At 38.8% G+C, this 15397-nt stretch overlaps 1 protein-coding gene across 1 annotated transcript in view; it reads left to right on the forward strand.

The window, feature by feature from the left end:
• Positions 1 to 13577, forward strand: part of LOC133549083 (uncharacterized) — a 28145-nt gene extending 14568 nt beyond the window's left edge. Inside the window, exon 2 of the mRNA XM_061894199.1 lies at positions 12383 to 13577. Within this exon, the coding sequence (XP_061750183.1) occupies positions 12383 to 13098 (716 nt within the window). The 3' untranslated portion in view covers positions 13099 to 13577. The remainder of the gene's footprint in view (positions 1 to 12382) is intronic.
• The last annotated feature ends 1820 nt before the right edge of the window (positions 13578 to 15397 follow it).

Raw genomic sequence — 15397 nt, forward strand, 5'->3', positions numbered from 1 at the left:
AGCTCACCGCCGTCACAATGTAAACAAACGCCATACACCTGACATCCACTGTAATGATACCAAGTACAAGAGCGTATCTAGTCGATACTACTATGATTACATCCATGTTTCTTACAAGTAACATTATCACTGGAGGACAAGGAATATCTAAACATGCTTCACTACACACCGTAGGAGGATACAGTAGCTCACCGCCGTCACAATGTAAACAAACGCCATACACCTGACATCCACTGTAATGATACCAAGTACAAGAGCGTATCTAGTCGATACTACCATGATTACATCCATGTTTCTTACAAGTACCATTATCACTGGAGGACAAGGAATATCTAAACATGCTTCACTACACACCGTAGGAGGATACAGTAGCTCACCGCCGTCACAATGTAAACAAACGCCATACACCTGACATCCACTGTAATGATACCAAGTACAAGAGCGTATCTAGTCGATACTACTATGATTATTACATTGATATTTTTATTGTCACAACATTTTTTTTCCTCTTTTGGAAAGTCATATTATGTTTATAAAGTCAGTAAATACGTCCCCAGACACATGAGGACTTTGAATATGACCGATGTATGATCCGGTAACTACTTGGTATCAGAGCGATACCTAAGTGTGTGGTATCATCCAAAACTAATGTAAAGTATCAAAGCATTTTAACAGAAGTGTAGAAAGAACATGTTAAAAGAGAAAGTAAGCAGGTATTAACAGGAAATGAAAGAGTGGATTAATAATCCATTTTTTTACAGTTTGTCCCTCGTAATGTAGACAAAATAATAGGTGGATAAATCCTGGAATTTCTTTTTAACTTGGAAAAAAATAATGGTTTGAATGTCTAGGATGAGTGGAATATTTTGATGTTGGAATGGTGTGAATTGGTTGAAAAAACGTCCCATTCATTTCAATGGAAACTTCCTGGAAATTTGGAAATGTTGGTAAATTTGGGAGCATGAATGAGCTGAATTGGTTGGTGTTGGGTTTGTTTTAGAGATGCGCGGATAGGCAATTATATCATCCGCAACCGCATCACTAAAGTCGTCATCCACCCGAACTAACATTGTATCAAAACTGCAACCGCCCTCCACCAGCCCGTTGTCATATGTCAGGGGTCGGCAATCTTTACCTCTCAAAGAGCTTTCAAAGAGCTTTTTTGAACCGTTTCACAGAGTAACGAAGACAATGGGAGCCACAACCATTCTCCATAATATTTGCTGGTACTCATCCAGATAACGAAAATGAGTGCGTGCTGTGAAGCTATTGTCTTTGTCACCTTCTACAACATGTACAAACTGCTTGCCAGTCCGGCAACAGGTTGTATGCAACTTGAGCAGATATACGTAAGATTGAAAGGCATACTGGGTGACACAGAGTACACTGATGGTTGTGATATAAACAACTTTAACACTTTAATATGCACCACACCAAACAAAAATGACAAACACATTTCTGGAGAACATCCTCACAGTAACACAAACTAAACGCAACACAACAAATACCCAGAATCCTTTGTATCAATGACTCTTCCTGACTATATTTTACACCCCCGCGCCCACAGCCCCGCCCACCTTACCGACGCACGGGAGGGGGGGGGGGGGGGGTCTGGTGCTAGTGGGGTGTATAATATAGTCAGGAATAGTCATGGATGCAAAGGATTCTGGGTATTTGTTGTGTTGCGTTTATGTTGTGTTACTGTGAGGATGTTCTCCAGAAATGTGTTTGTCATTTTTGTTTGGTGTGGCTTCACAGTGTGGCGCATATTAGTAAGAGTGTTAAATTTGTTTGTATCACAACCATTAGTGTACTCTGTGTCACCCAGTGTGCCTTGCAGTCGTGTGCGAGTGTCGGGTGAAGCCACATACAACATGTTGCTGGACTAGCAAGCAGTTTGTACTTGATGTAGAAGGCGTTAAAGTCAAAGGTTTCATAGCACGCCCTCATCCTTGTAGTCTGGATGACCGCCAGCAGATATTTGCGAGTAAGTTTGCGGCTCCTATTGTCTTTTTTACTTCGAGACAAGGGTCAAAACGGCGCTTTGAGAGTTGAAGGTTTCCGATCCCTGAAAAATGTATATTAAATATTTCCGAATGGTTCAATCGCCACCCGCCCGAATCAATCTAAAATCAATTTTTTCGTCATGGCACCCGCCCGACCCGCGGTTTATCTGCGGACTCTGCGGATGAGACCACAAACCGCGCATCTCTAGTTTGTTTTAAATCGGGCAAAAAATGCTGAAGTAGTAAATTGTATTAGGGAATTTCGGAAAAATCTGGAGTTTTTAAAAAAAAATGGTAAAAAAACTTGATTTGGCTGAATGAGTTGGTGTTGGAATTTTTCAAATCGGTGGAGAAATATTGAAGACGTAACATGTTGAATTGAGAAATGGTATTACGGAATACTCAAAATTTCGGGAAAAACTGAATTTTTCCAGTTCAAAAAACAACTTTGTTCTTTGTCCCGATTAAGAGGAATGTTTGGACGGTGGAACGGTTGAAATGTGTTGAAAAATGTGGGAGGAGTAGTCGCCAGAAAAAAGGGTAGAAATAGGGTTTGGGAAACCAGGAATTCTGGAAAATCCTGGATTTTTTTTTAACTTGGAAAAAAATCATAGATTGAATGTCCAGGATGAGTGGAATATGTTGATGTCGGAATGGTTTGAAAAGGTTGAAAAATGTGGGAATTGTGCAACTTGGAAAAATGTCCCATTCATTTCAATGGGAACTTCCTGGAAATGTTGAAATTTTGCTACAAGCAGGGTTTTTTGAAAAATAATTATCAGCATGAATGTCCTGAATGAGCTGGATTAGTTGGTGTTGGGTTTGTTTAAATCGGGTAAAAAATGTTGAAGTAGTAAATGGTATTAGGGAATTTGAGGAAAATCGCAAATTTTGGGGAAAATTGTAAAAAACTGGAACGGTCTGAATGAGTTAAAATGTTTGGATTTTTGAAAATCGGTGAAGAAATGTTGAAGTAGTAACATGTTGAATTGAGAAATGGTATTACGGAATTCCTAAAATTTTGGGAAAAAACTGAATTTTTCCAGTTCAAAAAACAACTTCGTTCTTTGTCCTGATTAAGAGGAATGTTTGGACGGTGGAACGGTTGAAGTGGGTTGAAAAAACGTTAAAGGAATAGTCACCAGAAAAAAGGGTGGAAATAGGGTTTGGGAAACCAGGAATTCTGGAAAATCCTGGAATTTTTTTTAACTTGGAAAAAATCCTGGATTGAATGTCTAGGATGAGTGGAATATGTTGACGTCGGAATGGTTTGAACAGGTTGAAAAATGTGGGAATTGTGCAACTTGGAAAAATGTCCCATTCATTTCAATGGGAACTTCCTGGAAATGTTGAAATTTTGGTACAAGCAGGGTTTTTTGAAAAATAATTATCAGCATGAATGTCCTGAATGAGCTGGATTAGTTGGTGTTGGGTTTGTTTAAATCAGGCAGGAAATGTTGAAGTAGTAAATGGTATTAGGGAATTTGAGGAAAATCGCGAATTTTTTGGAAAATGGTAAAAAACTGGAATGGTCTGAATGGTTGGATTTTTTCAAATCAGTGGAGAAATGTTGAAGTAGTAACATGTTGAATTGAGAAATGGTATTACGGAATTCCTAAAATTTCGGGAAAAACTTAATTTTTCCAGTTCAAAAAACAACTTTGTTCTTTGTCCCGATTAAGAGGAATGTTTGGACGGTGGAACGGTTGAAATGGGTTGAAAAATGTGGGAGGAGTAGTCACCAGAAAAAAGGGTGGAAATAGGGTTTGGGAAACCAGGAATTCTGGAAAATCCTGGAATTTTTTTTTAACTTGGAAAAAATCATGGATTGAATGTCTAGGATGAGTGGAATATGTTGACGTTGGAATTGTTTGAACAGGTTGAAAAATGTGGGAATTGTGCAACTTGGAAAAATGTCCCATTCATTTCAATGGGAACTTCCTGGAAATGTTGAAATTTTGCTACAAGCAGGGTTTTTTGAAAAATAATTATCAGCATGAATGTCCTTGAATGAGCTGGATTGGTTGGTGTTGGGTTTGTTTAAATCGGGTAAAAAATGTTGAAGTAGTAAATGGTATTAGGGAATTTGAGGAAAATCGTGAATTTTTTGGAAAATGGTAAAAAACTAGAACGGTCTGAATGAGTTAAAATGGTTGGATTTTTTCAAATCGGTGGAGAAATGTTGAAGTGGTAACATGTTGAATTGAGAAATTTTATTACGGAATTCCTAAAATTTCGGGAAAAACTGAATTTTTCCAGTTCAAAAAACAACTTTGTTCTTTGTCCTGATTAAGAGGAATGTTTGGACGGTGGAACGGTTGAAATGCGTTGAAAAATGTTGGAGGAGTACTCGCCAGAAAAAAGGGCGGAAATAGGGTTTGGGAAACCAGGAATTCTGGAAAATCCTGGAATTTTTTTTAACTTGGAAAAAAATCATAGATTGAATGTCTAGGATGAGTGGAATATGTTGACGTTGGAATTGTTTGAACAGGTTGAAAAATGTGGGAATTGTGCAACTTGGAAAAATGTCCCATTCATTTCAATGGGAACTTCCTGGAAATGTTGAAATTTTGGTACAAGCAGGGTTTTTGAAAAAATAATTATCAGCATGAATGTCCTGAATGAGCTGGATTAGTTGGTGTTGGGTTTGTTTAAATCGGGTAGTAAATGGTATTAGGGAATTTGAGGAAAATCGCGAATTTTTTGGAAAATGGTAAAAAAACTGGAACGGTCTGAATGAGTTAAAATGGTTGGATTTTTGCAAATCGGTGAAGAAATGTTGAACTAGTAACATGTAGAATTGAGAAATTGTATTACGGAATTCCTAAAATTTCGGGAAAAACTTAACTTTTCCAGTTCAAAAAACAACTTTGTTCTTTGTCCCGATTAAGAGGAATGTTTGGACGGTGGAACGGTTGAAATGCGTTGAAAAATGTTGGAAGAGTACTCGCCAGAAAAAAGGGTGGAAATAGGGTTTGGGAAACCAGGAATTCTGGAAAATCCTGGAATTTTTTTTAACTTGGAAAAATATAGTTTCAATGTCCAGGATGAGTGGAATATGTTGATGTCAGAATGGTTTGAACAGGTTTAAAAATGTGGGAATTGTGCAACTTGGAAAAATGTCCCATTCATTTCAATGGGAACTTCCTGGAAATTTCAGAAATTTTGCTACAAGCGGGGTTTTTGGGAAAATAATTATCAGCATGAATGACCTGAATGAGCTGAATTGGTTGGTCTTGGGTTTGTTTAAATCGGGTAAAAAATGTTGAAGTAGTAAATGATATTAGGGAATTTCGGAAAAATTCGATTTTTATTTTTTTTAAATGGTAAAAAACTTGAATTGGCTGAATGAGTTAATGTTGGAATTGTTCAAATCGGTGGAGAAATACTGAACTAGTAACATGTTGAATTGAGAAATTGTATTACGGAATTCCTAAAATTTCGGGAAAAACTAAATTTTTCCAGTTCAAAAAACAACTTTGTTCTTTGTCCCGATTAAGAGGAATGTTTGGACGGTGGAACGGTTGAAGTGTGTTGAAAAATGTTGGAAGAGTACTTGCCAGAAAAAAGGGTGGAAATAGGGTTTGGGAAACCAGGAATTCTGGAAAATCCTGGAATTTTTTTGAACATGGAAAAAATATAGTTTCAATGTACAGGATGAGTGGAATATGTTGAAGGTGGAATGGTTTGAACAGGTTGAAAAATGTGGAAATTTTGCCACTTGGAAAAATGTCCCATTCATTTCAATGGGAACTTCCTGGATATTTCTGAAATTTTGCTACAAGCGGGGTTTTTGGGAAAATGATTATCAGCATGAATGTCCTGAATGAGCTGGATTAGTTGGTGTTGGGTTTGTTTAAATCGGGTAAAAAATGTTGAAGTAGTAAATGGTATTAGGGAATTTGAGGAAAATCGCGAATTTTTGGGAAAATTGTAAAAAACTGGAACGGTCTGAATGAGTTGGATTTTTGCAAATCGGTGAAGAAATGTTGAAGTAGTAACATGTTGAATTGAAAAATGGTATTACGGAATTCCTACAATTTTGGGAAAAACTGAATTTTTCCAGTTCAAAAAACAACTTTGTTCTTTGTCCTGATTAAGAGGAATGTTTTGACGGTGGAACAGTTGAAGTGGGTTGAAAAATGTTGGAGGAAATAGTCGCCAGAAAAAAGGGTGGAAATAGGGTTTGGGGAAAACCAGGAATTCTGGAAAATCCTGGAATTTTTTTGAACTTGGAAAAAATATAGTTTGAATGTCCAGGATGGTGAAATGTGTTAAAGGTGGAATGGTTTGAATAGATTGAAAAATGTGGAAATGGTGGAAGTTTGAAAAATGGCCAATTAATTTTGAATTGGAAACAAGTCCTGAAAAAAAACAGGAATTCTGGGAAATCCGGGAATTTTTGGAATTTGTCAAGGGAAAGCCCGTGATTCCTGGATAGGCTGAACACTTTGAAGTTGCAACTGTTTGAATCAGGTGAAAAATGTGGAAGGCGGAGCGCGCCAAAATCTGGAGAAGAAGAACAAGTTTGATAATAAATAGATTAATTTTGGTGGAAAAAAACATATGTGTGAATGTTTTGGAGCATTCACACAATGATGCTATTTATAGTCACGGTGAAGATATATTTTATTCTTCCTGGGGGGGGTAACACTAAATATTTGAGGGGCTAATCCAGGGGTCGGCAACCCAAAACGTTAAAATTAAAAGTCTTATATAAGTGTTATAATGAAGGCAACACATGATGGGTCTATATTAGCTATATTAGCCTACTATCAAAATGACTTTAAAATTCTTATATAAGTGTTATATTGAAGACAACACATGATGTAAGTGTCTATATTAGCCTACTATCAAAATGACTTTAACAGTCTTATATAAGTGTTATATTGAAGACAACACATGATGTAAGTGTCTATATTAGCCTACTATCAAAATGACTTTAACAGTCTTATATAAGTGTTATAATGAAGGCAACACATGATGTAAGTGTCTATATTAGCCTACTATCAAAATGAATTTAAAAGTCTTATATAAGTGTTATAATGAAGGCAACACATGATGTAAGTGTCTATGTTAGTTATATAAGCCTACTATCAAAAGGACTTTAAAAGTCTTATATAATTGTTATGAAGGCAACACATGACATAAATGGCTATAATAGCCTACTATCAAAATGACTTTAAAAGCTGTATATAAGTGTTATAATGAAGGCAACACATGATGTAAGTGTCTATATTAGCCTACTATCAAAATGAATTTAAAAGTCTTATATAAGTGTTATAATGAAGACAACACATGATGTAAGTGTCTATATTAGCCTACTATCAAAATTACTTTGAAAGTCTTATATAATTGTTATGAAGGCAACACATGACATAAATGGCTATAATAGCCTACTATCAAAATGACTTTAAAAGTCTTATATAAGTGTTATAATGAAGACAACACATGACGTAAGTGTCTATATTAGCTATATTAGCCTACTATCAAAATGACCAATCTTAGTCTAAGACTAGATCTGTCCAATCTTAGTCGAAAACTAGATGTTACCATTCTTAGTCTAAAACTCGATCGGACCAGTCTAAGACTAGATGTGACCAATCTTAGTCTAAGACTAGATCTGTCCAATTAAGTCTAAGACTAGATCTGACCAATCTTAGTCCAACAAGTACAACCCATTTATTTATTATTTAAGACTAGATCTGTCCAATTTAGTCTAAGACTAGATGTGACCAATCTTGGTCTAAGACTAGATCTGACCAATCTAAGCCTAAAACTAAATGTGACCAATCTTAGTCTAAGACTAGATTTGACCAAACTTAGTCTAAAACTCGATCGGACCAGTCTAAGACTCGATGTGACCAATCTTAATCCAAGCCTAGATCTAACCAATCTTAGTGTAAAACTCGATCGGACCAGTCTAAGACTAAATGTGACCAATCTTAGTCCAAGACTAGATCTGACCAATCTTAGTCTAAAACTTGATCGGACCAGTCTAAGACTAGATGTGACCAATCTTAGTCTAAGACTAGATCTGACCAATCTTAGTCTAAGACTAGATCTGACCAATCTAAGCCTAAAACTAAATGTGACCAATCTTAGTCTAAGACTAGATCTGACCAATCTTAGTCGAAGACTAGATCTGACCAATCTAAGCCTAAAACTAAATGTGACCAATCTTTGTCTAAGACTAGATCTGACCAATCTTAGTCTAAAACTCGATCGGACCAGTCTAAGACTAGATGTGACCAATCTTAGTCTAAGACTAGATCTAACCAATCTTAGTCTAAAACTCGATCTGACCAGTCTAAGACTAGATGTGACCAATCTTAGTCTAAGACTAGATCTGACCAATCTTAGTCTAAGACTAGATCTGACCGATCTAAGCCTAAAACTAAATGTGACCAATCTTAGTCTAAAACTCGATCGGACCAGTCTAAGACTCGATGTGACCAATCTTAGTCCAAGACTAGATCTAACCAATCTTAGTCTAAAACTCGATCGGACCAGTCTAAGACTAGATGTGACCAATCTTAGTCTAAGACTAAATCTGACCAATCTAAGTCTAAAACTAAATGTGACCAATCTTAGTCTAAGACTACATCTGTCCAATCTTAGTTTAAGACTAGATCTGACCAATCTAAGCCTAAAACTAAATGTGACCAATCTTAGTCTAAGACTAGATGTGACCAATCTTAGTCTAAAACTCGATCCGACCAGTCTAAGACTCGACGTGACCAATCTTAGTCTAAGACTAGATCTAACCAATCTTAGTCTAAAACTCGATCGGACCAGTCTAAGACTAGATGTGACCAATCTTAGTCTAAGACTAGATCTGACCAATCTTAGTCTAAAACTCGATCGGACCAATCTTAGTCTAAGACTAGACCTGACCAATCTTAGTCTAAGACTAGATCTGACCAATCCAAGCCTAAAACTAAATGTGACCAATCTTAGTCTAAGACTAGAGCTGACCAATCCTAGTCTAAAACTTGATCGGACCAGTCTAAGACTCGATGTGAACAATCTTAGTCTAAAACTCGATCGGACCAGTCTAAGACTCGATGTGACCAATCTTAGTCTAAGACTAGATCTAACCAATCTTAGTCTAAAACTCGATCGGACCAGTCTAAGACTAGATGTGACCAATCTTAGTCTAAGACTAGACCTGACCAATCTTAGTCTAAGACTAGATCTGTCCAATCTTAGTTGAAAACTAGATGTGACCAATCTTAGTCAAAAACTCGATCGGACCAGTCTAAGACTAGATGTGACCAATCTTAGTCTAAGACTAGATCTTACCAATCTAAGCCTAAAACTAAATGTGACCAATTTTAGGCTAAGACTAGATGTGACCAATCTTAGTCTAAAACTCGATCGGACCAGTCTAAGACTAGATGTGACGAATCTTAGTCTAAGACTAGATCTGACCAATCTTAGTCTAAAACTCGATCGGACCAGTCTAAGACTAGATGTGACCAATCTTAGTCTAAGACTAGATCCGACCAATCTTAGTCTAAAACTCGATCGGACCAATCTTAGTCTAAGACTAGACCTGACCAATCTTAGTCCAAGACTAGATCTGACCAATCCAAGCCTAAAACTAAATGTGACCAATCTTAGTCTAAGACTAGAGCTGACCAATCCTAGTCTAAAACTTGATCGGACCAGTCTAAGACTCGATGTGAACAATCTTAGTCTAAAACTCGATCGGACCAGTCTAAGACTCGATGTGACCAATCTTAGTCTAAGACTAGATCTAACCAATCTTAGTCTAAAACTCGATCGGACCAGTCTAAGACTAGATGTGACCAATCTTAGTCTAAGACTAGACCTGACCAATCTTAGTCTAAGACTAGATCTGTCCAATCTTAGTTGAAAACTAGATGTGACCAATCTTAGTCAAAAACTCGATCGGACCAGTCTAAGACTAGATGTGACCAATCTTAGTCTAAGACTAGATCTGACCAATCTTAGTCTAAGACTAGATCTTACCAATCTAAGCCTAAAACTAAATGTGACCAATCTTAGGCTAAGACTAGATGTGACCAATCTTAGTCTAAAACTCGATCGGACCAGTCTAAGACTAGATGTGACGAATCTTAGTCTAAGACTAGATCTGACCAATCTTAGTCTAAAACTCGATCGGACCAGTCTAAGACTAGATGTGACCAATCTTAGTCTAAGACTAGATCCGACCAATCTTAGTCTAAAACTCGATCGGACCAATCTTAGTCTAAGACTAGACCTGACCAATCTTAGTCCAAGACTAGATCTGACCAATCCAAGCCTAAAACTAAATGTGACCAATCTTAGTCTAAGACTAGAGCTGACCAATCCTAGTCTAAAACTTGATCGGACCAGTCTAAGACTCGATGTGAACAATCTTAGTCTAAAACTCGATCGGACCAGTCTAAGACTCGATGTGACCAATCTTAGTCTAAGACTAGATCTAACCAATCTTAGTCTAAAACTCGATCGGACCAGTCTAAGACTAGATGTGACCAATCTTAGTCTAAGACTAGACCTGACCAATCTTAGTCTAAGACTAGATCTGTCCAATCTTAGTTGAAAACTAGATGTGACCAATCTTAGTCAAAAACTCGATCGGACCAGTCTAAGACTAGATGTGACCAATCTTAGTCTAAGACTAGATCTGACCAATCTTAGTCTAAGACTAGATCTTACCAATCTAAGCCTAAAACTAAATGTGACCAATCTTAGGCTAAGACTATATGTGACCAATCTTAGTCTAAAACTCGATCGGACCAGTCTAAGACTAGATGTGACCAATCTTAGTCTAAGACTAGATCTGACCAATCTTAGTCTAAAACTCGATCGGACCAGTCTAAGACTAGATGTGACCAATCTTAGTCTAAGACTAGATCCGACCAATCTTAGTCTAAAACTCGATCGGAGCAATCTTAGTCTAAGACTAGACCTGACCAATCTTAGTCTAAGACTAGATCTGACCAATCTAAGCCTAAAACTAAATGTGACCAATCTTAGTCTAAGACTAGAGCTGACCAATCCTAGTCTAAAACTCGATCGGACCAGTCTAAGACTCGATGTGAACAATCTTAGTCTAAAACTCGATCGGACCAGTCTAAGACTCGATGTGACCAATCTTAGTCTAAGACTAGATCTAACCAATCTTAGTCTAAAACTCGATCGGACCAGTTTAAGACTAGATGTGACCAATCTTAGTCTAAGACTAGACCTGACCAATCTTAGTCTAAGACTACATCTGTCCAATCTTAGTTTAAGACTAGATCTGACCAATCTAAGCCTAAAACTAAATGTGACCCATCTTAGTCTAAGACTAGATGTGACCAATCTTAGTCTAAAACTCGATCGGACCAGCCTAAGACTAGATGTGACCAATCTTAGTCTAAGACTAGATCTGACCAATCTTAGTCTAAAACTCGATCGGACCAGTCTAAGACTCGATATGACCAATCTTAGTCTAAGACTAGATCTGACCAATCTTAGTCTAAAACTCGATCGGACCAGTCTAAGACTAGATGTGACCAATCTTAGTCTAAGACTAGATCAGTCCAATTTAGTCTAAGACTAGATCTGACCAATCTAAGCCTAAGGCTAGAAGTGACCAATCTTAGTCTGAGACTTGATTTGACCAATCTTAGTCTAAGACTAGATCTGACCAATCTAAGGCTAAAACCAGATGTGACCAATCTTAGTCTGAGACTTGATTTGACCAATCTTAGTCTAAGACTAGATCTGACCAATCTAAGCCTAAAACCAGATGTGACCAATCTTAGTCTAAGACTAGATCATGTTCTGCTCATGACTGCGTGGGTTCCCTCCGATTACTCCGACTCCCTCCCACTTCCAAAGACTTGCACCTGGGGATAGGTTGATTGGCAATACTAAATTGGCCCTAGTGTGTGAATGTTGTCTGTCTATCTGTGTTGGCCCTGCGATGAGGTGGCGACTTGTCCAGGGTGTACGCCGCCTCCCGCCCGATTGTAGCTGAGATAGGCACCAGCGCCCCCCGCGACCCCAAAGGGAATAAGCGGTAGGAACTGGATGGATGGATGGAAAACAATCTGAAGTTGTCTTTCTTTTTAAGTTATCATGCCGTGATTTCACCAGTTCGGCCCATTTGTGAGTGTTTTTCCCCCCCATAAAATGAGTCCGAGACCCCTGCTGTAAATGAAGAGTAAGCCACCTTGGAGGTCCACCTGTGGAAAAGTGGTTCCGCACTGACCTCTGTTGCACTGGTGACCTCACCCCCACCCTAACCCCCACCCTCACCCCCACCCCCACCCTCACCCCCACCCCAGCTGCACTAAGACCCTGCAGACCACTTCCAAAACGTGTGATTGATGACTCCCTAAAATCCTCCTCAGGTGCAGTTTCCACGGGCAGGGACTGCTCGGACCTCCTCCCGCAGGCGGCGGGGAAGAGCGGGGTCTACCGGGTGACCCCGGACGTCCGCCACGGCGGCTTCCCGGTCTTCTGCGACATGGAGCTGGGGGGCGGGGGTTGGACCCTCCTGCAGCTGCGGCGGGACGGCAGCGTCAGCTTCAACCGCACCTGGGCCGAGTACAGGGCCGGGTTCGGGGATCTCCTCCGGGGGGGGGAGTTCTGGCTGGGGAACCAACACATCCACCTGCTGACCCGCGACAGGGACATGACGCTGCGGGTGGAGCTGCGGGACTTCGCCGGGGCGGCGGGCTACGCCGAGTACGAGCGCTTCAAGGTGGCGAGCGAAAGGACGCGGTACCGGCTGACAGCGGGGGGCTACTCCGGCACCGCGGGGGACGCCCTGGTTTTCAGCGCCAGCTACAACCACAGCAACCGGGCCTTCACCACCCCGGACCGGGACAACGACCGCTACCCCTCGGGGAACTGCGGGGCCTACTACAGCTCCGGGTGGTGGTTTGACGCCTGCATGGCGGCCAACCTGAACGGGAGGTACTATTTGGGGAAGTACAAGGGGGTCCGGGACGGGATCTACTGGGGCACCTGGCACAATATCTCCACCGAGCTGTACCCCACCAATGAAAGACGGTCTTTCAAAACAGTCCGGATGATGATCAGACCAAAGGACTTTACGCCCTAAGGGAAAGGGACAAACGGTAGGAAATGGATGGATGGAGTTCAAAATAATAGAAGGCGACCAGCAACTCCATAATAGAGTAGCACTGTGACGCAATGCTACCCTCTAGTGGACATATGTGATATTGCAGTATGATAATGTTGATCATTGAGGATGTACATAGTGTTTATACGACCTATTTTTTATCTTTTATTTTAAGAAAATGTGTTTACCTAATATATTCAATTACATATATTGGTACTATGTGATTATCCATCAAATGAGGGTGGAATAAAAGTGTTAAAGGTTGAATAGATGTATATCATTTGGAGGTTTGTCTAGTTTTAATTCCTTACCAACATTATTTTTGAATTGAATTGAAATGAATTTTTGTATCTGTGTTGGCCCTGCGATGAGGTGGCGACTTGTCCAGGGTGTACCCTGCCTTCCGCCCGATAGTGGCTGAGATAGGCGCCAGCGCCCCCCGCGACCCCGAAAGGGAATAAGCGGTAGAAAATGGATGGATGGATGGATGAATTTTTGTATCCTTTATTTCATATCAATGTCAGGCCACTAAATAAATTATTACACTGTTTAATCACAACGATGCATTGTTTGATTTATCTGGGAAAATATGGGAAAAAGGGGCTTTGATTAATGCGTACAATATATTGTTTTGAGGGTATTGATTTTTTTTTTTTTATCAGACGTATAAGTAAATATTCCAAACAACGCATTTTTGTAAGACAATAGTACCAGAAATGACTTGCTAAAATACTTAGCAAGTTTATAGTTTATATTTCACATGAATATATTTATTTGCAAAAATTTGCAGATGTAAAAAAATGTTTACATTTGCAATTCCTGTATACCGAAGTCCCCACATCCGGTCTGTCAAGAATAAGAGACGTTGACGCCTTTAAATACACATTTACATTTAGATTTGGATTATAAGGTTGCAATAATTCGTAAAAAGCGTGACAAAAGGCTATTATACTCTATTGAAATCACAAAAAGATACATTAAAACATTACTATTTAGCTATGGTAAGCTTTTATTTTGACATTTTTTAAAAGATGTTAGCTTCGAAGCAATACATTCAACCGGAAGTTACCGTTGAACTCACACATAACATGACGTTAGTTAGTTAGTTTTTAGTTTTTATTTCCAATTAAATATGCGGTAGAAAATGGATGAATTTATATTTATTTGCAAATATTTGCAGATGTAAAAAATGTTTACGTTTGCAATTCCTCTTGAATAGATGGAATACTATACCGAAGTCCCCACATCCGGTCTGTCAAGAATAAGAGACGTTGACGCCTTCCATCCATCCATCCATCCATCCATCCATCATCTTCCGCTTATCCGAGGTCGGGTCGCGGGGGCAGCAGCCTAAGCAGGGAAGCCCAGACTTCCCTATCTCCAGCCACTTCGTCTAGCTCTTCCCGGGGGATCCCGAGGCGTTCCCAGGCCTTTATATCCGCATTTACATTTAAATTTGGATTATAAGGTTGCAATAATTCGTAAAAAGCGTGACAAAAGGCTATTATACTCTATTGAAATCACAAAAAGATACATTAAAACATTACTATTTAGCTATGGTAAGCTTTTATTTTGACATTTTTTAAAAGATGTTAGCTTCGAAGCAATACATTCAACCGGAAGTTACCGTTGAACTCACACATAACATGACGTTAGTTAGTTAGTTTTGAGTTTTTATTTCCAATTAAATATGCGGTAGAAAATGGATGAATTGATATTTATTTGCAAATATTTGCAAATATTTGCAGATGTAAAAAATGTTTACGTTTGCAATTCCTCTTGAATAGATGGAATACTATACCGAAGTCCCCACATCCGGTCTGTCAAGAATAAGAGACGTTGACGCCTTTAAATCCGCATTTACATTTACATTTTGATTATAAGGTTGCAATAATTCGTAAAAAGTGTGATAAAAGGCGATTATACTCTATCGAAATCACAAACAGATACATTAAAACATTACTACTTAGCTATGGTAAGCTTTTATTTTGACATTTTTAACAAGAAGTTAGCTTCGAAGCAATACTTTCAACCGGAAGTTACCGATGAACTCACACATAACATGACGTTAGTTAGTTAGTTTTTAGTTTTTATTTCCAATTAAATATGCGGTAGAAAATGGATGAATTGATATTTATTTGCAAATATTTGCAGATGTAAAAAATGTTTACATTTGCAATTCGTCTTGAATAGTAGGAATACTATACCGAAGTCCCCACATCCGGTCTGTCAAGAATAAGAGACGTTGACGCCTTTAAATCCGCATTTACATTTAAAT

Source organism: Nerophis ophidion, linkage group LG03 (genome assembly GCF_033978795.1).
Source record: "Nerophis ophidion isolate RoL-2023_Sa linkage group LG03, RoL_Noph_v1.0, whole genome shotgun sequence".
NCBI lineage: Eukaryota > Metazoa > Chordata > Actinopteri > Syngnathiformes > Syngnathidae > Nerophis > Nerophis ophidion.